Below are 23,817 nucleotides of genomic sequence, written 5' to 3'. Positions count from 1 at the left end.
TCGCCCCCAGCGTTTTCTGTCAATTCTACAGATTGCTCATGTGACGCGTCCGCGTCGTCCACGGCTCCACGCGTTCGCGTCATTTGTGTAGATTCCAGTCCACGCGGTCGCGTCAGGCACGCGATCGCGTCATTGCGATTTCCTCCATTCCGCGCGGTCGCGTGAGCCATGCGTCCGCGTCAGTATTCGCTGGTCATCTCATTGGCTTCTTCTCTTTCTCTGCAGAAACTTCATCAAATCCATCTGAATGCTACCTAAATTAAATAAAATTTCACAAACTCAAAATAGCATCCATAGTGGCTAAAATATAATTAATTCTTAATTAAATTCAACAATTTAGGTGCAAATTCACTAGGAAAATATAGGAAAGATGCTCATGCATCACAACACCAAACTTAAACTGTTGCTTGTCCTCAAGCAACCAAAACTAATATAAGCTTAGGATGTGAATTTGCATGAGAATGAGAGTTTGATTAAGCCCATGTCTTCTCTTATAGTGGGATTTACAACTGCAATCCTGAACAGTTTTGGCATCTCAATTTATCCTTTGAAGTTCAGAATGATTGGCATCCATAGGAACTCAGAATTCAGGTAGTATTATTGATTTTCCTAGTTCAGTATGTTGATTCTTGAACACAGCTACTTTATGAGTCTTGGCTGTGACCCTAAGCATTTTGTTTTCCAGTATTACCACCGGATACATAAATGCCACAGACACATAACTGGGTGAACATTTTCAGATTGTGACTCAGCTTTGCTAGAGTCCCCAGTTAGAGGTGCCCAGAGTTCTTAAGCACACTCTTTATGCTTTGGATCATGACTTTAACCGCTCAGTCTCAAGCTTTTCACTTGACACCTTCATGCCACAAGTACATGGTTAGGGACAACTTGACTTAGCCGCTTAGGCCAGGATTTTATTCCTTTGGGCCCTCCTATCCATTAATGCTCAAAGTCTTGGATCCTTTTTACCCTTGCCTTTTAGTTTAAAGGGTTATTGGCTTTTTCTGCTTGCTTTGTCTTTTTTTTATTATATATTTTTTTTCTCGCAAGCTTTGTGTTTTTCACTGCTTTTTCTTGCTTCAAGAATCAATTTTATGATTTTTCAGATTATCAATAACATTTTTCTTTTTCATCATTCTTTCAAGAACCAACAATTTTAACATTCATAAACTTCACTATCAAAAAAATATGCACTGTTCATGTCATGCATTCAGAATCACAGAAAATACCACCACATTTAAGTAAATAAGACTATTTTTAAAATTAACTCAATTTCTCATGCAATACATCACTTTTTTTTTCTTTTTTTTTTTTTTAGATTCAAGTTCAGTGAGTGGTACATGAAATATTTTTTTAGCATTAAAGTAATTAAATGAAAACTAAACTAGTCCTAGGATTCTAACTAATAAAGGATCATGCAACAAACAAAGCAAAATAACAGGAAATCGGAACATAACATAGAAAAAGAGGGGAGATTCAAGTTCAGTGAGTGGTACATGAAACGTTTTTTTAGCATTAAAGTAATTATGAAAACTAAACTAGTCCTAGGATTCTAATTAATAAAGGATCATGCAACAAACAAAGCAAAATAACAGGAAACAGGAACATAACATAGAAAAAGAGGGGAGGAATAAAAATGAAAGGAACTCAACCACCTTAATTATCCTAGCGGTCGCTTTATTCTTCAGGTTGTGCTCCTTCGCGAAGATGATTCACCTCCCTTTTGTACTAGAAAACCTATAAGCGCAGCGTCAACACCAAACTTAAAGGTTTGCTTGTTCTCAAGCAAATAAGAACTGAAAATAGAAGAGACAAATATTAAAATGAAAGAAAAAATAAAAGGATAAGAAAATAAGAGAGAATTAGGATTGGGAGAGAGAGAAAGAAAACTGGGCGGCACAAGCGACGCGTTCGCGTCAATGACGCGATCACGTATGTCGCACGTTCTTCATAATGACGCGTTAGCGTCAGGCACGCGTCCGCGTGGAAGGCCATGTATGCGAATGACGCGGACGCGTCGGGCACGCGTCCGCGTGACCAAATTTGTGCTTTTAGCACACTTCTTGCCTCAAGCCAGCTTAACTCTCTGTCCAGACACCTTTTACGTCGATTTTTCGGGTCACGCGTCCGCGTGGATGACGCGGTCGCGTGAAGTGGCAAAAATAATAGATAACGCGGTCGCGTGAGCCATGCGTCTGCGTGGGCTTGTTTGTGCTAGAGGCATAATTCTTGCGCCACTCCCGCGCAACTCTCTGTTCAAATTTATTTTTCACGCACACATGATTGACGCGTTCGCGTCAATGACGCGATCGCGTCGTGTGCCTCTCTTTTTTTTTTAGCCTGAGGTGTTCGGTTCTTGTGATAAAATAGCTGCATGATCAGAAAATTAGTAATAACTTAATAAAAATCAACTAAGTAAAAACTACTACTACGAAAAACAACTAAGAATGAAAAAGAACGATCATACCACGGTGGATTGTCTCCCACCAAGCACTTTTAGTTAAAGTCCTTAAGTTGGACATGTTGTGAGCTTCTTGTCATGGTGGCTTGTGCTTGTACTGATCCAGGAATCTCCACCAATGTTTGTTAATCCAATGGCTACCGGGATCCCAAACTAGGCGCATAAAGCCTTTGAGCAAGTTGAAGCAAGTGACAAGGCCCCAATAGTGTTGATTGTGGGAATGAATTTCAGGGTCCCAAACCTTGCTTTTACACCCGTCTTCTTGTGGATCACTATTGTTCCCACCGGGTAGCAAGCGATCTGAATTCTCACAGAGACATCCAAACAACCTTCTAGACCCATTCAGATTAGCTCTACACCAATTCTTGCACTTCAATTCGGAGCATGCAACCATATTGAACCTTGCTTGACAACTCTTACCACTAACCATCTTCCTCTTACTCTTAATGCCACAAAGAGCTCTAAGTTGATCATCCGTCTCCAGTAGCCCATATTCAAGTGGGAAAGTAAGGATTAAGGATAGGAATTTTATCCACTTGAATGTTGTATTGGATGGTGATGACTTTGGAAGAGGTCTTGCAAGCTCTACTCCCTTGTGTTCTACTTTGAATTCTACCACCTCCTTGCAAGCTTCCTCAATTTCAACCTCTTCTTTTTGGTAGCTTTCTTTTAATTCAATCTCTTCTTCATTGCTTACCAAGGGCATGGGAGGTTGTGTATCTTCCTCCTTTGTGGGTGCATCTTCCTCTTCTTCCATGTGTGAGGATAGAAAGTTCTCTAATGCACTAGAGTATAAACTCCTTTGATTGGTTTCCTCACTTTCTTCCATAGGATCTTGCATTGTATCTTTTGGGAAGGAATTTGCTTGTTCCTTTTCGTGGTACTTGATAATCGACTGCATATGCTTCTCTATATTTTTGACACTTGTCTTTATATCATGTAAGCATTCTTTCATGAGAAGCTCAAGATCTGATGGTATTTGAGATGAATAAGAAGGAGGTGATGGTTCTTGATAAGTGTAAAAAGAGGATGGTTCTTGGTATGGATAGGGAGATAGTGGTTCTTGATATAGGTAGAAAGATGATGGTTCATGATACGGATAGAGAGGTGGTGGTTCTTGATATGAATATGGAGGTGGTGGCTCTTGATAGTTGGAACATGGAGCACTGAGATTTCTTTGGTTTTGACCTTGCCAACCAAAATTTGGATAGTTTCCCCATTCATAAGGTTATGAATCACTACTCGGGTGTGAGTAGTAACCCATATGATCTCTCTCCATTATTTTTCCTTAGCACAACACAGCAAAAAGAATTAAACGCACCATGTGGTAAACAGGAAAGCAAAGAAAAAAATAACAAAATTCTAAAAATTAAAATAAGAAGAATCAAAATAAAATTAACTAGGAGACACCAAACTTAATTTCAGAAATTAAGAATAAAAAAAATAATAATGAGTTAAAATGTTTTATTTTTTATTAAATTTTTTTTTAAAATAATAAAAGAAAAAAAAGAAAGGAAAACGTAACAGGGGAGAGGGGAACGAAAGAAAAAAAAGGAATTGTAACGGAAAAGAAAAGAAAAATATAAACGTAAAAAGACTTTTTTTTTTCGAAAATTTAAAAGCAAAAATTAATTAAAATAAAAATTAAAATGCCTAATCTAAGCGATCAAATTACTAATAGTTGTTAATCACAATCAATCCCCGGCAACGGCGCCAAAAACTTGATGCAGTATTTATAACCACACTTACCAACCGGCAAGTGCACCAGGTCGTACCAAGTAATACCTTACGTGAGTAAGGGTCGATCTCACGAGGATTGGTGGATTAAGCAACAATAGCGTTTGATAGGATTAGTTAGACAAACAGAAAATAATGTTTGAGAGTTCAAAAGACATTAAACAATATTAAAAATATTAAAGACAGGCAGATAAATAAATTGGGAATAAAATATGGAGAAGATAGTTAAGATTTTAGAGTTATCTATTTTTTCGGATTAATTTTTCTTACTAACTATTTTAATCATATAGGATTTAATTTATGGCAAACTATATGTGACTAGACCCTAATTCCTTAGACCTTCCTAGTCTCCTCTAAAATTCATCAACAGCCAATTCCTTGGTCAATTAATTCCAATTAGAGGGTGATAATCAAATTCCAGTTTATATGCCACAAAAACTCTAATTACCCAAAAATAAAAGGATTATATGTCACGTATCCTGTTAAATTCAAATAATTAAAATTTAGGAGAAAATATTTTCAAGCTGTTGTTCAAGTAAAGAGCTTTTCCAAGTTTTACAGGAACTCAAATAGAAAGAGGGTCATACTTCCGTTCCACCCAAATTCATAAAATAAAGAGCGAAAACAATTCTTAAATTATAAATCCATAAATTAAAATAGAAAAAGCAATAAAATCAATCCATAGAAATAGACAGAGCTCCTAACCTTAACAGTGGAGGTTTAGTTGCTCATGGAATGTAGAATGTAAATTTGTATAGAATTCCCTAATGGAATCCCCTTAATGGTATATTCTACTAGGAGAGAAGTCTCCCTTTTTATAACTAATCCTAATTAATTTGAAATCTAATATCTAAAACTAAAAATTAAAATAATATCTTTTCCTAGAATTAAAAATTGAATTTAAATTTAAATTAATTTAAATAATCAAATCTTCAATGGATGGATGGGGACCACTTGAATTGTCCATGCTGCAGCTTTTAATCTGTGTTTTCTGGGCTGGAAACTGGGTCAAAATAGCCAAAAATCGCCCCCAGCGTTTTCTGTCAATTCTGCAGATCGCTCATGTGACGCGTCTGCGTCGTCCAAGCGTTCGCGTCATTTGTGTAGATTCCAGTCCACGCGGTCGCGTGAGCCATGCGTTCGCGTCGGTATTCGCTGGTCATCTCCTTGGCTTCTTCTCTTTCTCTGCAGAAACTTCATCAAATCCATCTGAATGCTACCTAAATTAAATAAAATATCACAAACTCAAAATAGCATCCATAGTGGCTAAAATAGAATTAACTCTTAATTAAATTCAACAATTTAGGTGCAAATTCACTAGGAAAATATAGGAAAGATGCTCATGCATCACCACCCTAGACACAAGAACATTGAATGGGTGCGGTTGCGGGAGCCATGGATCCCAAAAAATTTGGATATTTCTGCCCGAACTAACTCTCCAAACTAGGCTTTTCTCGATCACTTTACGGCCTTCCAGAATACTTCTCCAACCCCAAGAAGGTACGCTGCCTATCTCAGCATTCATTATGTTACTATAGCGGAAATACTTGCCTCTAAGTATCTGGAATAGAGTAGAATTAGGCTGTTTAACGATTCGCTAATATTGTTTACCTAGCAATGCCAAATTTTGAGCTCGCAGGTCCTTTATCCCTAATCCCCCTTTCTTCTTGGCTCTTGTCATGGTATCCCATTTGATCCATGCCATTTTTCGTTCGTCGCCGCGCTGCCCCCACCAAAACTGGGAGAGAATGCTGTGAATTTCATTTAGTAGCGTGTTCGGTAGCCGAAAACATGATAGAGAGTATATAGATATAGCTTCACCCACTACTTTGATCAGAACCTGCCTGCCACCCGAGGAAAGTAAACTTCGTTTCTAGCTACGCACCTCCCTACGAACTTTATCTTTAATTTCTCTAAATGTATCTTTTTTGGAACGCTGAATAGCTGAAAGGAGCCTGAGGTACTTATCTTGGGCTACGATGTGGTTGATACTGAGGGTTCCTGCAATTTCCAGTCTCATATGTTGAGGCGTATTTTGACTGAAAAATATAGCTAATGTAAACTAAATAATTAATTCATAAATTAATATTTATTCATACAAATTAAAAAATTAAATTTTATAATTTAATGAGATAGAATTAATTAAAATATGAATTTTGATTTTTTTTACAGTAATTTTAACGAATTTGGCTCAAGATTGGGTCGAACGGGCCAAACCGGTTGGATCGGATCCAAACCGGAACCCAAATCCCAACCCAATTCATTAAAACACGAAAGAGCTTAGCTCTTCTTCTTTTCCCCATATGAAAAACATGCTAGGAAACATTTGGGGATGAAGGAGCAAGAACAAAACCCTGTCCTCAATTCGATTTGCCATAACTTCCTACTCTGAGCTCTGATCGTCGCACCATTTGTGGCCACGCAACCATCGTGTCGAGTTTTACAAATTCATCAGAAAAATTTCATAGGTAAGCCTCATTCTCTTTTCCAATTGCTTATCCCCTAAATTTCAAAATCAATGAGTAATTATGTTAAATTTTGTGTAATTTCGGTGTTTAAGTTCGAATTAACTGACGGGTACTGTCGGGTCTAGCTCACTTGAGCTGTGGGTTTGGTAAGCACCCTCAAACCCTTTGTGTAATGTTGAGTTAGTGAACTCTATATTGATTATAGTGGTAATTGTGATGTTAAATTGAATTTAGTTATTGGTTGGAGTTAATTTGAGGAAATTGGAAGCTAGAAGATTACCCTTGGAAGCTGGGTTTCGTTGGTAAGGGGCCTAAGTTGAGGAGCTGGTGTGCGGTATATAGTGAGGAGTTTCGGACATTAGGAGAAATCGGCCAAGGTATGGTATCAGTTTCTCGTAATTAAAATATAATTTGTCATGAAAACTTAGGTTAAATGACTTAGGATAGGTTGAATCATGTATTGGTGCATAATATGTAAAATTGGTGTGGAATAGTTGGTTTGATGTTTATTGGCATGTGAAAGTTGATGGTGATGGAATGATGCATTTGTGGTGTTTGATGATGTGCATATATATATATATATATATATATATATATATAAGTTGATAACTAGGTATAATATTGTCTTAGATATGAATTATTGTGTGAAGTGATTATAATTGTGCATTGGTATGTTATGGAGTAAATGAGAGGTGTTGAGGAATGATTGAACTTGGTTGATGCAGATTTGATAAGTTTTAAAGGGGTTTGAGATTTAAATATTTTGAAAGTTGAGGTTTGACATTTTAATGAAATCTTTAATTTTCGGCCAATTTTGGCGGGGTGTAACTTGGTCTCCAAACCTTCTATTTTTATCATACTTGTCTAGAATGAAAATTTGGTTCAAGAGGTTTACACCGTTTGAAGAATATAAAGGAAAAATGTTTTAAAACGAGAAAGTTACACGCGTCCAAATTTTGGTATGCAAAACAGGAATTCTGGACATAGCAGCTTTTTGCACATTCCAATATTCACGCGTATGCGAGACACACGTGATGCAGCCATTGGCCACTGCCCAGAGGCCCCGCGTACGCGGCAGTGTGGCACGTACGTGGAAGTGGGAATTTTTCATGGCTGCGTATGAAGCCATATGGCACGCGACGCGAGTATAGCTCTCGGTTTGAGGGGCTCGCGTACGAGGACCAGTGACACGTATGCAAGAGTGTCCAGAATTGCTTCCTGCATACACGAGTAGGGTGCCGCGTATGCAGACCCCCTGTTTTTCGGGAACATGAATTTTCGCTTTTTAAACCATTTCTTTAACTTTCAAAACCCTTGTAACACTTTTTTAAAGTCTGGTAGTTAGTCTTTGGGTAGTGGAGTGTGGTATGATTATGGAAGGAAGTATCTTGTTGATGAAGAAAGAGGTAAATTGAATGATGATAATGGCGAAAGTGCTGTCTATGTAATGAGCCTGATGGCTATATTGATAATGAATCATGGCTGGTAATGACTATATGAATTTGAATGATTATGTGATTTGTTGCTCTACAAATATCTGAGATACGAGTTTTCCTGAGTGGAAGCAGTGGCTTGCCACCATGTGCTCCAGGTTGAGACTCGATACTCTGCTGACCCTATGTCGTAGGTGTGGCCGGACACTTATACCTTTCCGGATGAGCTCTCCCCCGTGGATATACACAGATGCGTGTTATATGATTATGAGTGAGTATGATTTGAGATCTGGGGATGCACGACAGGGGGAGAGTCCAATGGTTAGCTACCAGGACTTGTCGGGTTGGCTATATAACCGACAGATGAGACGCATCAGCCATAGGACAAGCATATATCATATGCATCTACGTGTTTGTTTGGAGTGCTTTGTTTGGAATGCCTAACTGATCACATAAACTACTTACTACCTGTTTATCTGCTGTATTTGTATTCTAATTGTGATTTCTTTGCATAATTGCATTTAATATTTGTGTTTGAAAAAAAATAATTCCAATGGTGGTTGGGAGGTTTGGAGGAGTTGAAAAGAGGAGTGTTAAATTAGAAGGAAGATCCTTAGTTAGCCACCTAAATTTTTGGTTTAGTTGTATTTTATAAGATTGAATCAAATGTCGGAAGTTCTAGGATTACCTTTGGCTTTCCCGGGATCTTATATGTTAGTTATGTGGGCACTGTTACCATATTGAGAACCTTCGGTTCTCATTCCATACATATTTTGTGGTTTTTAAATGCAGGACGTGAAGCACATCGCAGAGGCATACTGGGAGCTTTTGAAAGCGAAGAACTTTTGTGTTTTTGGGACTCTATTTTAGTTTTGATATATATATATATATAGATACTCTTATATCTCCACTGTATATGTATATTATGTTTTATCCCTCTTAGAGGTTGATTTGGAGAAACAGGTTCTGTAAACGGTATTTTGGGTCTTTTTTGGATTCTCATGTATATGTGTATATATGTCTATATGCTCTGGTAGGTTTTAACTTCGCGAGCTGAGTAAAAAACTTTGTTATTTGTATCCTTGCAACTCTTTTTTTAGGTATCTATAGTTCTTTGTTCTTAACTTATCCGGCTTACGATCATGCTTATTCGTCGAGAGATATGCGCTTTTCTGTTTAATGATTTTGTTTAACTTTTCTTCAAGGCTCCTAAACAAAACTCCTTTTCACCTATATTATATATATACAATTTTACTTTTGGAGGTTGCAATACCTCGCCATCTCTGTCTTATGACTTAAGCATAAGGCTCTGTGTGGTGGGGTGTTACAGCTGACTTCCCCAAATTAATCGTCTGACTACGGAAACTTTCATAGTTTGCCAAAAGGTCTATAATGCTTTGCCTATTTTCAGTTGAGCCCCTGCAGAAAAGGATCGAGTCATCTGCGAATAAGAGATGATTAATAGTCGGACATCGTCGATTAACTTGAATCCCTTTAATGAGTCTGTTTTGCTCTGCCTTGTGTAGCAAAAAGGATAAATCTTCAACACAAAAAAAAGATAGGGAGATAGGGAATCACCTTAACGTATACTCCTATTTGGTCTGAAAAAAACCAAACGGTTGACCTTCCACAACAACAGAGTACGAAACAGTAGTCACCAATTCCTTGGTCCAGTTAATCCACTTTGAACCGAAACCCAATTTCTCCATAATATACCACAGGAAGTGCCATACAACTCTATCATACGCTTTACTCATGTCAAGCTTTACAACCATTTCAAATTCAGGGTCTCTCTTCTTGCATTTCAAATAGTGCATACATTCATGTGCAATAAGAATGTTATCAGAAATGAGGCGCCCTTTAAGGAAGGCACTTTAATTCGCACTAATAATCTGATTCATTATTCTTTGTAATATATGCACTATAACTTTTGAAATAATCTTATAAATAACTGAAGACAAGCTAATAAGTCTTACTTGAGTCATGTTATTTGCGTCTGGGATATTTGGTATGAGACAAATCTGCGTGTGATTGAAGTTCCTGAGCATGTAGCCACTATGAAAGAAACTCTGAATTTCTCTAAACATATCCCCACCAATAATTTCCCAAAAAAAAGGAAATATTTTGCCGTGAAACCATCCTCCCGTAGGGCACTTTGAGCATGCCACTGAATGTAGCTCTCTTCACTTCTTCTATAGACACTGATTTTTATAGCTTTTGGTTCATGTTAGCTGTAATCTTAGGCTCCATCTCCTCTAAGAATTGGTTGGAATTAGCATGACAAGTGGAGGAGAATATATCACAAAAGTACTCCTCAGCCACTTTAGCAATATCTTTTGGACAAGAAGCTACCTTATTATTGCTACCCACTAGTCTCCAAATTCTATTCCTCCTCACTCTAGATTGGAATTTTTTATGGAAAAATTTTGTATTTTGATTCCCTTCTCTCAACCATTTACTCCTTGATTTTTTCTTCCAGTACCGCTCCTATTTAGGATAGGCCCTTTCCAGTTTTTTCTCTAATCTAGTGATTTCTTCTCCTTCATGAACACCGAAAGCTCTCCTTTCATCAAGGGCTGCTTGGAGCTCATCAATCTCCTTCGAGAGTTTTATTGTGAATCTGTCAATGAATCAGCCTATGTCGGCATTCTTTAAGTTTTTAAGCCAAAAAAAACATAGCTGATCTCACACCTTCCATGCTCTAAACCTCACTCACAATCCTCCTAACCTCCACTTCTTCACACCATCGTTCCTAGAATTTAAATCTCCTGTTAGTTCTCTATGTTTGCGGATTAGTATCCAAGAGTATGGGTGCATGGTTAGATCCAGATTCCAATAGCCTCAGAACCACTGCTGTCTCATAATGTCTTCCAGTGTAATCCAACTAGGACTCGATCCAACCTCTCTGTAACCAAATCAGCCCCTTATCTTCTATTTGACTAAGTGAAAGGCCAACCAATCATTTCAATATCCACCAGTTCGTTATCATCAATAAAATTATTGAAATATGAGATTGTTGTGGTTAATTTTAACCCACCATTCTCTTTTTCAGATTGAGACGTAATGTCATTAAAATTTTTCATAATTACTACTTTACTTTAAAACTGTTAGATTGTTGCTGAAATATCTGCGAATTGAGATGCTCTACTACTGTCCGAACAACTTAGATGCACACTCAATAACCCCCCACACCTCCTTTCTACTCGGATCATTCACTGAGACAACAATAAAAAACTCACTAGCACTAAAAACACGAACATCAGTACAGTCTTTCTATACTAGAGTTAGACTTTTTGCAATTCCATTAGGGTTAATAATATGAAAATTGTTGTAGCCGCATGATGTGAACTTAGCTTCTACTACTGAAATTCAATTCAATTTTTATGAAAATTAAATTTTAAATAATTTTCAAACACTGGTGAATAATTAATGTTGGCTGCCCATAAAAATACGCCACAACACAATGTTACAATCGTTTGTCATATAAGTAGTTATGTTGGTCTTTAAAAATGCCAACCCAAAAGCATAAAAACAAAATATTCTAAACATGGCAAAAATTTAAGAGACATGTATATAAAGAGATATGAAGTTTGGAGCAAAAGATTGCAATTGGCACCAGGCACCAGCTATCAATACATTAAAATAGATTTATCATTAAAGCTTTATACATTTATGATAAACACTTTGTAAATTATTTTTATATAAAATTAATAGTTAAAAATTATTAAATAATTTAATATATTTAATTAAATTATTATTTACTTTTAAATTATTACCTCCACATAAAAATAACTATAAAGAAATTTCCACCTTATATTGTAGTAGAAGCTAAGGTTCAAAATTTTCAGCCCCGTTAGATCCGCGTCTGGTAAGAACAGAATCTAAATTTCAAAGCTTTAAGGGCAAACATATTATTTTGAGAGAGAAACAGAGCAAATTATCATCAATTCATTATTGAATATAGTAGCTAGAATCTCGGTTTAACTCTTAAAATCTTTTGATATTACGATTTTAAATGAGTTAGTCGATTTTACAAAATTTGTACTAGGTCTGACGATTTTACGATTTAAATCTTGTTAAGATTTTACGTTTTACGTACTTAATTTATTTTTTCGATTCCACGTAAAATCTCGATTTTCTCTACCTTGACTCAGTGTGTTTATCAGTTTGATATATCTGACACAGCTATAACGACTCCAACAATACATCTCTTCACAAAATTATTATTTTTTTGGTTTTGCATAATTTTTATGGTGGGTTCTTAAGTTAAAATGTATTTTGTTTATTATTGTTAATTCTTATACTATAAAATTAATCCTATTAAAAAGACTAAATTAAATAAAAAATATTTAAAAAATAACATAATTTTTTTTAAATTATAGTCAAAAGACTATTAAAAAATGTGATTTTAATTTTTTTTAATTTTTATCTAAATATAATTTTAAATAATATAATCCAAACAACATTCATTTTATTATAATTCATTTTTATATAAGGATTGTCAAATATAAACCATGTTAACTCTAATATATTTTTTATCAAAATTAAATTTAAAAAATTAATTTAATACAATCCAAACACGAAGTACAAAATTTTTTTTTTCTTTTAAAATTAGGAGTGAGATTTGAATTCACGATCTTTAAGTGAGATTATACTATTTGAATTATAGTTCGTTGGCAAAAAAAAATATTATTCATTTTGCTTGAGGTGATTAAATTATTTAATAAGAAAGTCTAAGAGTGCAGCACTTTTATTAAAATTTAGTTAGCATTCAACCATAAAAAAAAAAAGTAAATAATTTCATACCATTAGATTTAATCTCACACTATTAAAAATATTAATAATAACTAATTAATAGCTATAAATCACAAAATTTACTCATTCTCTAACACTCCTCTTATTTAATATAAAGATTTACGTCTTAATTTTCATTTTCATGTGAATAGCTATTATTATTCAATTAATCAAAGATGGAGGCGAAATTCACTAATAGCCATCACTATCTCCATTGCATGGTTTTTGTGCGTTAACAATAACAACGCTCTCCCCAATTTTCTCTTAATTAGCTTTCTTTTCTTTTCTTCAATTTCTTATTATTATTATTATTAGTTGATTACTCTCTAAATTCATTCCCATTCTCCAAAAAATTAATCAAAGCTACGCATTATTTTAATTTATCAATGCAATCGTCCCGTAGCCACAATGAAAACGCCGCCGAACAGTCATCGGCACCGTCGCGACCCCGCCCCACCTTCCGATCGCTCTCGGCGGTGGGATCTTCGTCTTCGTCGTCACCCTCACCGGCCTTAGGCCGCAACGTGAAGCGATCAATCTCCGCTTCCGCGAGATTTCCGCGCCAAAACAGTATGGCTCGCGAGGTGGTGCTAAACGACGTCGTTGGGAACGGGATTTCGGGAATACTGCACAAGTGGGTGAACTACGGGAGAGGGTGGCGGCCGCGGTGGTTCGAGCTACACGACGGCGTTTTGTCGTATTATAAGATTCATGGAAACGATAAGCTGGTGTTGAACGGTGAATTGGAGAATGATTCCAAGGTCATCGGAGTGGATTCCCTCCGCCGCATCAACACCCACCGACATTGCCCTTCGCGCCACCGTAAACCTGTCAGCGAAATGCATCTTATGGTAATTTCACATTATTTTTTATTTATTTATTTTTTGTTCTGTTTTTTTTTTACCGGTGTTAGATTTGAGGTGCAATTGTGGAAAATCATACCAACAATTTTAGGATTTGTTATGGTAAATTTTTAAAAAATGATTTGTTTGAGTTATTCTTTTAAATTTAAAAAAAAATTATGTTTAGATATTTTATTATTAATTATGTTTAAATATAAAAATATAAAAATATTTTTATTATGTAAATTTTTTTTTAAGTAATTTGTTTAAAAAAGATATAAATTATAATTTAAAAAATTATTTTTTTATTAAAAATTTATTAGACACACTAAAAAAAATTAAAATACAGTTTTTTTTTTTAATAATTTAACGGTACCTAAAGAATCTTTTAGTATCATTTTATTCATTTCTTTTAATTTAGACAAATTTATTCAAAGTTTGAAGAAGATGCATTAAATTATGCCCAGAAAGATGATATTAAAGAAAGTCGAAATTCAAGTAAAGTTAATTTTATGTGTTGATATCTGAAAGTCGTTAAATGAAAATTTAGTCAAATCAGTTAAATCATCTAATAGTTCAGATACCAACTTCAGGTGAAATTAACTTCACCTGAGTTTCCACCATTAAAGAAAGATAAATTGTAAAAGAAAAATAAAATGTTTTGTTTATCATTATCAATATTCAATAGAGCCTTATTTAGTTATTTTATCAAAATTAAATATTGAGAAAAATTTTAAACGGCTCCTAATAATTATCTTAAAAGATAACTAGACTTTTAACAAAAAAAATCTAACCCGATTTCTGAGTTTTATTTTTTTATGGGACTGATTAACACCTGCGTCAGTATTTATTTATTTTTAGTACATGAATTAATCAGTCCCATAAAAATAAAATTAAGAAGTCAAATTAAGTATTTTATTTTATTAAAAATCTCGTAGTACTTTCGAGATAATTATCAGAGTCGAGTTGAATATTCACTCTTAAATATTCATTAGAAATTATCGTAATTATGGAGGACCAATACTTTAGGACTGTTAACGAACATACCGTTTTTTTTTATATTTTATTAGTTTCTGTACATATAAGTTAGTCTAATTTATACCTATGCTATATGGAATTTGCACAAAAATTGATAAGGAGCATGCATTGTATACATCATTATATTTTACATGTTGATCGAAAAATTGTTATTCAGTATTATTTATAATATTCACTCAAAAAATTATTTTCTTATAAATAGTGTACTTAGCAAACATTATCAAAACGTAACCTTATTAAATTTTTAAAAGCTTAACACGTAATTTAGAGACATGTTTAATTTTAAAGAGTATCGTTACTATATTGATATTAATCATTAAAAATAAATAAATTTCTAATTTACAAGTTAAAATTTCCAAATTATTAGTAAAATATGGCTTAATAAACTATAACTGCTTTAAATGTACTATTTACATAGACACACACAAAAAATGTATAAAAAATATATTTTTTTTATACCTTTTAAATAAGTATCACATAAGAAAGGTTAAATTAATGTAGATGCCCTTATCCCCCCCCTCTTTTTTTTTTTTCTCTCTCTCCCCTCCAATTATACTTTATAAAATGTCGTTTCCTTTGTAGCCTACCATTTTTTTAACGCGGGACATTAATTAATTATCGACAAAAAAATATTTATTTAAATTTTAATAGAATATCATTAGAGTAAATAGCCAATTTAATTTTTAAAAGATTATTTATTTTTAAATTATTCTTTAAAAATATTTTTAATTAAATTTATCTTTCAAAATTTTTATTTAATCATATTAATCCTTTCATTACTTTCATTGCTAATGGCATCAGAACTTGTTAAAGTAGCATGTAAAATGGCACCACAATACACAATTATAATTAGCAATTAATATGATAAGTTTATTAAATTAGATCAAATTAATTCTAAATTAAAAGATTTCAATGTCTCAAAGTTTTTTTTCAGTTAGATTTTAATTTGATTTAATTTTATAAACTTATTTATCATATTAACAGTCAATTAAAAATTTTAGATGGTGTAAACTGTAGTGTCACTTATATCTCATCAATAAACTTTAACGCCATCAACAAAAGGAGTGACAGAATGACCAACTTAATTAACTTAAAATATTTTAAAAAATTAATTAAAAAAATTTTTCGATGACTAATTTTAAAAATATTATCACTTAAAAACGAATTTAATCATTTACTCAATATCATTATCTCTAGATTTTTTCTATTAAAATTCTATAGCTTCATTTTATCATATCATAATATGGTGATTTATTATATCAATTATGTTAAATATATACTAAAAATCAGTCATTAAATTAATTACATACTTATATAAAATAAATATTAAAATATAAAATATATATTAAAAATAAGTTAAACAAACGACTAATTTAATAAATGATATTTAGTGTAACCTAACATTTTTGTTATTACATGTTCAAGGATGATTTTCATATATATATATATATATATATATATATATATATATATATATATATATATATATATATATATATATTATATATATATATATATATATATATATATATGGGTATGCTTATTAGCTTGCATAGAATATAAGATTGAATTATTGAGGTGAGTGTAGGTGTGTTCGGTAAAAGAGAACAAGAATGACGAGAGGAGGTTCTCAATAAGCACCGGAACCAAGAAGAGGCTGCACCTTAGGGCTGAGAGCAGGGATGACCGAGAAGTTTGGGTGCAAGCCATTATGGCCGTTAAGGAAATGTACCCTCGTCTCTCCAACAAAGAGATCATGGCCCCTGTTGCCTCCGTCGCCGACTCTACTAGCAAGCTTCGCCAACGCCTTCTTGAGGAAGGCGTCAGCGAAGCCGCCATTCGAGACTGCGAGGATATTATGGGAGCTGAAGTCTTGTACTTGCGGAAGCAAATTGTTGCTCTCAAGCATAAGCAGTTGATGCTAATGGACACACTCCGCCATCTTGAGGTATTATGCATATTTCTCATTTATCATTTAAGATTTCAATTTTTTTTTTATATTTTAAAAGGAAAATTTTATGGTACCTTGTCAATTTTTGTGAAATTTATTTAAATATGAACAATTTTTGGTGTTATGGAACCCATTTTTTTATGTTTGATTCAATATTTTATTAGTCGTAACTCGTACCTAGGCACCGTACTAATTACCTTTTTTAAAATGCATTTGGTGCTTATATTACAGAAAGGATTTGAATATTATTAATGATTTTTAAATAAAAAAATATTTTATATATTTATTTTATTTTTTAAATTATATTTTAATTTTTATATATTTTTTATTATTGGATATAATGGAATAGTGTTAGAAAAATAACATATTTTTACGTATAATTATTTTTATGTAAAATTAATAGTTAAAAATCTTTAAATATTATATGTCAAATTATTATATAAAAAATTTTACTATATCATTTTATCTTTATATTTAAGATCTATTATACATTATTCACATTTATAATGAGATATATTTTTAAAATAGAATGTGAGATCTATATATATTTTATAAGCATGTATGCCCACTGATGTGTGAAATAAAAGTGAATATGAATAACACAATTCAGTTTTAATATATAAATTGAAGTTTTAACTATAAAATGTTAGTTATTTGTAGCTATTGTAGAATCATAATTTTTCTCTATATTTTATGTGGAATTACTGCTGCTGTTTTGAGCATTCGTTCTTTATATATTGTTTTTTATTTTTCCTATTGTTGAATTTTCTTCTATCTTCTTATTCTTCTAGACAGAGAAGGTTGACCTGGAGAACACACTTGTTGACGACATAAAATCAAAGGATAATGATCCCTCCTATCATTCTTCTCATGAAAAATATAGTGGTAAATAATTATACTCTGATAATTGGTTTACTGTCTTCTTCCTAACCATTTTTTCCTAATTAACAAAGAAATAAAGAAAATAATATTATACATATTTCAAAGTAATGAAAATAATTATATTTTTTTTCTTGTTTAACAATTAATTAAGAAGAAAAATTTATAAAAAAATACTATATACACAGAAAATCAATTATTAAGTTAGTTATTATATATTTGTGTATAAATACATATATTGTTTAACTGATATTTTATATTTTAACATCTAATTTATAAAGATGACTAATTTAGTGATTGATTTTTTATGTACACCTATCATAATTGATCTAAGAATATTTATAAGAGTATATATCATTATTCTAAAGTCAATTATCTACATTATTTTATTTTTCATTATCCTGTGGTGCAGATGGAAGTGTGAGTGATTCTTCAGATGAGCATGATAGACATGAAGATCAATTTGATGATGAACATAATGATGCATTCTTTGACACACAAGATTTTCTTTCTATAAGCCATGACTCTGAGGAAGAAGAAGAAGAAGATGAGGACTATGATGAAAATACTCCAAATGAAAGTGAAAAATCTTCAAGAAGACTTAGTTGTGTTGGATTGTACAAGTATCCAAAAGTGAAGAGGAGAACAAAGTTGCCAGAACCAGTTGAGAAGGAAAGTGGAGTGAGTCTATGGTCAATAATAAAAGAAAACATAGGAAAAGATCTTACAAAAGTGTGTCTTCCTGTTTACTTCAATGAACCACTCTCATCATTGCAAAAGTGTTGTGAAGATATGGAGTACTCTTACCTTCTAGACCGAGCATCTGAATGGGGTAAAATGGTTAGTTCCATATATATTTGCATGAATATTTCATATAATTTATTGATTGATTAAGTGTTTGTTTGTGCGTTATTAAGTTAATAAAAAAAATATTTTTTAATTAAAAAATATTTTTTATTTTTTAATGTATTTGATAAATTTTTAGTAATAAAAATAAAAATATTAAAAAAATTAAAAAATTATTTTTTTAAATAAATAAAAAGTATTTTTATATCGTTATACTTAAACATAATTGATAAATAAAAAATATTTTTATATGAGATATCCAAATATAAAATTATTTTTACTTTTCTATAAAATTTAAAAAAAAAAACTTAAAAAAACATTTTTTAAAAACTCATTCAAACAAACTTAAGATTAATTAAGGCGTGATGGGGCAATTAAAAAAAAAAAAGGACAAATTATACTAATAAATCTCTTCAAAAGTTTGGTAACATTTCTTGCAATCATTTTATTTGTACATGTTATATTGATTTTTCTAAAGATATTACGTGTATTATTGAGCAAATATTAATGGAAGTGAATGTACAACATTTTAGATTAATTAAGAAATCAATTTGTTTTCAATGTATCAATTATTTTTTTATATTAAATTTTAAATCTTAAATTCTAATAATAAATTTTAAATTAAAAAAAAGTTTGTAAAAATAATTTTATAATAAAAAATTAATTAATATTAATTAATTAAAAATTAGTTTCTATACTTATTACAATTTTTTTTGTATATCTTTCTTTTTTTTATATTTTTTATATTCATTTTATTAAAATATAACCGTCTAGAAAAATAAACATGTATAACTTATAAAAAAAAAAGAACTAACTCAAATGTTGTTAAAAAACAAAATATAGGATTTTACTATGCAAAGCTATTAAAAATAAATAAAACTAAATTATATAATTTTGATTGTAAGTGCAGGGTGATAGTTTGATGAGGGCACTCCATGTAGCAGCATTTGCAGTTTCAGGGTATGCAAGCACCAGTGGTAGAAGTTGCAAACCTTTTAACCCATTGTTGGGTGAGACTTATGAGGCTGATTTTCCAGACAAAGGTTTTCGCTTTATCTCTGAGAAGGTATATAAATGCATATCATTCTATTTCCTTTTCTTTTTAAGAAAAATTCAATTCAAGAAAAAGAATATTATCTGTGTTACTTATTATCATTTAGTATTGATATATAATTTATCCTTAAACATTCTTATCGAGGAACAAAATATAAAAAAAAAAAAACACGAAAGACTATTAGAATATATTGTTTTGATCATTACTTAATCATCATCAATTTAATTTTTTTAGTCTAATAATTCAATAACATATTTTATTCTATATTTTTAAATATTAATAATTAACTGATGACAAAAAAAATAAATTTGAATGATCATCTAATATTCTTCGTATATAAATGCATATCATTCTGGTTTTTTTTTTTTAAGAAAAATTCAATTCAAAAAAAAATATTTAGCTGTATTACTTATTATTTAGTAAGGATATATGATTTATCCTTAAATAATCGATCTTTATCAAAGAAGGAGGAGTGGCTGTATTTTTTTTCAATTAAATAAATCAGTTTTTTATGTACTATATTTTATATTAATAGTTTAATTTAAAGTATAAAATTTAGCATTTAAGTTTAGAATTTAAGATTTAATATTTAAGATTCATAATTTTAGAATTTAGGATTTATAATTTAGAATTTAAAATTTTGGATTTAAGATATAAAATTTTGTACTTTATTTAGAGTTTAATAAGTGTTCTACTTTATATTTTTTCTAGAACGCACTAACATTCGTTTTATATATATATATATATTTGGAAACATTTCAAATGCACCGGAGAGTACCGGTGCACCAGTTGTTTTAACCGTTAATTTCAATTAATATATATTATATATATTTTTTATAATTCAGATCAACGATTAAAACAATTGGAGTACTGGTACTCCCGATGCACTTAAAATGTTTCCTATATTTTTTATTAAATAATACATATGTTTTATTATTGAAGTCTTAAAATGTTTCCTATATTTTTTATTAAATAATACATATGTTTTATTATTGAAGTACTTACAATGTTGTTATTGAGATAGGTCAGTCATCACCCCATGACTGTTGCATGCCATTGTGATGGCAATGGCTGGAAATTTTGGGGTGACAGCACCTTAAAAAGTAAATTCTGGGGAAGATCCATTCAGCTTGATCCTATTGGTATTTTGACTTTGGAATTTGATGATGGAGAAATCTTTCAATGGAGTAAGGTATATCAAGTTTTAATTATGTCATATATTCTTAATTATTATTATTAGCTTATTAATTAATTATAACTAACATCTTGTTAGTATATATCATCAGGTGACAACATCAATTTACAACCTTATTCTAGGAAAACTCTATTGTGATCATTATGGTACAATGAGGATAGAGGGAAACCGTGACTTTTCATGCAAGATTAAATTCAAAGAGCAATCAATCATTGATAAAAACCCTCACCAGGTGCCCTTTCGTATATATATCTTACTAGGAAACTATTTGAGTGAATTTTTTTTCTTTTTTTTTACTATTTTGATTATCACATTGGTTGTGATCATTTCTACTTGAATTTGATGTCACTTCTTCACTCTAAATGAGAGAGGCTGTATCCAATTAAAAAACAGAAAAGTTAAGGGCAACCATTTTTGTTTTTACCAATTTTAATCAGTTTTTTATGGTATTTTTTTAGGCCAATTTTTCTGTATTTATTATTTGGTGTTTAAATTTGGTCTAATATTTTTTGATTAGCAGTTAGTCTAGATTGCTGAATTAAAAGAATTAGACTGATAATTAAAAGTACGGACTAAAAACACTAAATTCTGTTTGCTCTTGAACTTTCTCCTTATATGTAACTTAAGTTGTGTTGCAGGTTCAAGGCGTAGTAGAAGATAAATATGGAGAAACAATGGCAAATATATTTGGAAAATGGGATGAGAGCTTGCTCTATGTTATTGGAGGGAATTCAAATAATAAGAAGAAAGGAGGGAAAGGCTCTAATTCTTCAAAACCCATTCTCATATGGAAAACTAACCCACCACCTGAACACCAAACAAAATATAACCTTACACAATTTGCCATTACACTTAATGAAATCACACCTGGACTCCAGGTTGGTAATTCATGTTTGATGCATATCACTAATTGATAAATAGGAACTTAATGTGCTTCTTCATTCACTTTTCTATTTATGATATTATTAATTTCTAAAATATTAATGGATGTTTTCTATTTCTAATATTTTATTTGTACCTAAAAGGAAGTTGAAACATGGTAATGAAAATAAGAGGATTAATCTTCTAAAATATGTGGGATGTTTAGTGTTGACTTTTTGAGTTAATAACACACAGGAAAAGTTGCCACCAACAGATTCAAGACTAAGACCAGATCAAAGGTATTTAGAAAATGGAGAGCATGACATGGCCAATTCTGAGAAGTTGCGGCTGGAACAAAGACAGAGAGAGGTACAAAATATTTTCTTTTAAGATATTTTATAATTTATTTTACAGAAACAAATATTTTATTAATTTTTAATAAAATACAGATAATAAGAATTTAATTTAAAAAATTAATTTTTTAAATGGTAAGAATTTAATTGAAAATTTAGTAAAATTATAAAAATAAGTATAATAATTAGTTTTTTTTTAAATGACAGATATTACGAAATTAATAACATATATTATTATTATTATTATGAAATTGATGAAAAACATTATTATTTCATCATAATTGGCAGGCAAGGAAGTTGCAAGAGAGGGGTTGGAAACCAAAGTGGTTTGTTAAGGAAAATGGAAGTGAAAGTTACAGTTATAATGGTGGATATTGGGAAGCTAGGGAAATTGGAAATTGGGAATCTTGTCCTGACATTTTTGGCCAAATCTTAAATTCTTCTGAGTCTAATTCCCCAACTACATGAACTCTCATTGAACTTTTTAAGGCCACTTATTAAAGTTTTTTTTTTAATATATAATATAATGATTTGCTAGCTAACTATTTTCTATAATTTTTTAAAAATAGTTTGATGTATATAATGTATTCTAAACTTTAAATTGTTTTAATTTTTTGTAAGTGTCTTTAAAAGCACTCGTTATTAAAACTCATCATTACTCCCAACAGAGTAGCTTCCCAATTCCAACCGGTAATAACATTATTTCTTGCTCTCACTTGCTCAATTATTTCAATGTTAGGTTTCGGAATTTGTTATAAAAGTCATAGTTGATTAGATTCTATTGTTTATGGGAAGCAAAAAAACTCATTAATTGTAATTGAACATAAACATTGCTCTTGTAATGTATATATCTTGATGATCCGTATATGTGTTTTAACTTTGTAATTTTATATACACTTTTGTAATTTTATATGTGTTAGAAATAAAAAGTATGACCACAATTCAATCAATCATGTATTAAATAATTTATTATTGTTATTATATTAAAATGTTAATATAATAAAGTCTTTGATTAAATTTAGAGATTTATCATTGTGATAGTGATCATAATATTGAGAGATAAATCTTTTATAATTTAATCTAAATTATTCTTGGTCATAGGATTATTAAAAAGGACATTAATAATCTGAAAATATCAATATATATATATATATATATATATATATATATATATTAGTAAGAGATAAAATATTAGTAATAAATAAATTATTATTATAATTAAATCTATTATTTTTCTATGATCACATTTCTACATTACTTTTTACAAACTTAAGTAAGCCATCTATTACGCTATTATTATAATGCTTTGAAATCAAAGAAAACTAAGTTAATAATTAATTCAAACTAAATATATTACCCTCCTATATATTCAACCTAAAAAAAAATTCTTCAATTCATTTAAGTATTCTTTTTGCTTGAGTAGTCTCCTTTAAACAAATTCTTCATCCATTAAAAAGCTCACATAATGGCACAGCTCCTACATAAAAAATAATTATAATAGTGTAACTATGTGTATAAATAATTTAAACAATTTAAAATAATCAATTATATATTTTCTAATTTAGTGAGGATTGAATTATATTAACTAATTGAGAATGAGAAATAACTTATTATGATTCATCACGAATGTTATTTTTTCTATTTTTTTTCCGCTAATTTATTCAGAATTTTTTGTGCATGGCTAGCAACTTGTTCTTTCGTTCTTGTTTTGACATAGTCTTTCGAAATTCTTCTCCACTTGCGCCCTAATTCTTTATATCCTCTAAGAAATAACCTGCCAAGACACAATTTTTTAAAATAATTATTAACAAAATTTATTAAAAAATTACAATGGAATATGATATTTTTGGAGGATTTTTTTCAGAAATAGAAAAAATTATTTATTTTTCTATACACAATTTTTTA

General features: G+C 30.9%; 1 protein-coding gene across 1 annotated transcript; it reads left to right on the top strand.

The window, feature by feature from the left end:
* Window positions 1-13,279: 13,279 nt before the first annotated feature.
* On the top strand, window positions 13,280-22,654 carry LOC107611754 (oxysterol-binding protein-related protein 1C-like). Its single transcript, XM_088496844.1, has 10 exons — window positions 13,280-13,744; window positions 16,362-16,721; window positions 17,516-17,609; window positions 18,016-18,443; window positions 19,360-19,515; window positions 20,528-20,695; window positions 20,790-20,930; window positions 21,337-21,576; window positions 21,815-21,928; window positions 22,201-22,654. The coding sequence occupies exons 1-10, from the start codon at window positions 13,280-13,282 to the stop codon at window positions 22,378-22,380; spliced, it is 2,346 nt and encodes a 781-aa protein (XP_088352970.1). The 3' UTR covers window positions 22,381-22,654.
* Window positions 22,655-23,817: the final 1,163 nt, after the last annotated feature.

Source organism: Arachis ipaensis, chromosome B8 (genome assembly GCF_059453495.1).
Source record: "Arachis ipaensis isolate K30076 ecotype BB chromosome B8, ASM5945349v1, whole genome shotgun sequence".
NCBI lineage: Eukaryota > Viridiplantae > Streptophyta > Magnoliopsida > Fabales > Fabaceae > Arachis > Arachis ipaensis.
The sequence above is the reverse complement of the archived record's forward strand: the minus strand, read 5'-3'. Positions and strand labels throughout refer to the sequence as shown.

What these genes read in the sequence shown, in the direction of transcription:
- LOC107611754 (XM_088496844.1), top strand. Translation starts at nt 13,280, where the DNA reads ATGCAATCGTCCCGTAGCCACAATGAAAACGCCGCCGAACAGTCATCG. An exon ending in ACACACTCCGCCATCTTGAG is followed by an intron (nt 16,722 to 17,515) that starts GTATTATGCATA and finishes TTATTCTTCTAG; the next exon opens with ACAGAGAAGGTTGACCTGGA. An exon ending in TTGATAAAAACCCTCACCAG is followed by an intron (nt 20,931 to 21,336) that starts GTGCCCTTTCGT and finishes GTTGTGTTGCAG; the next exon opens with GTTCAAGGCGTAGTAGAAGA.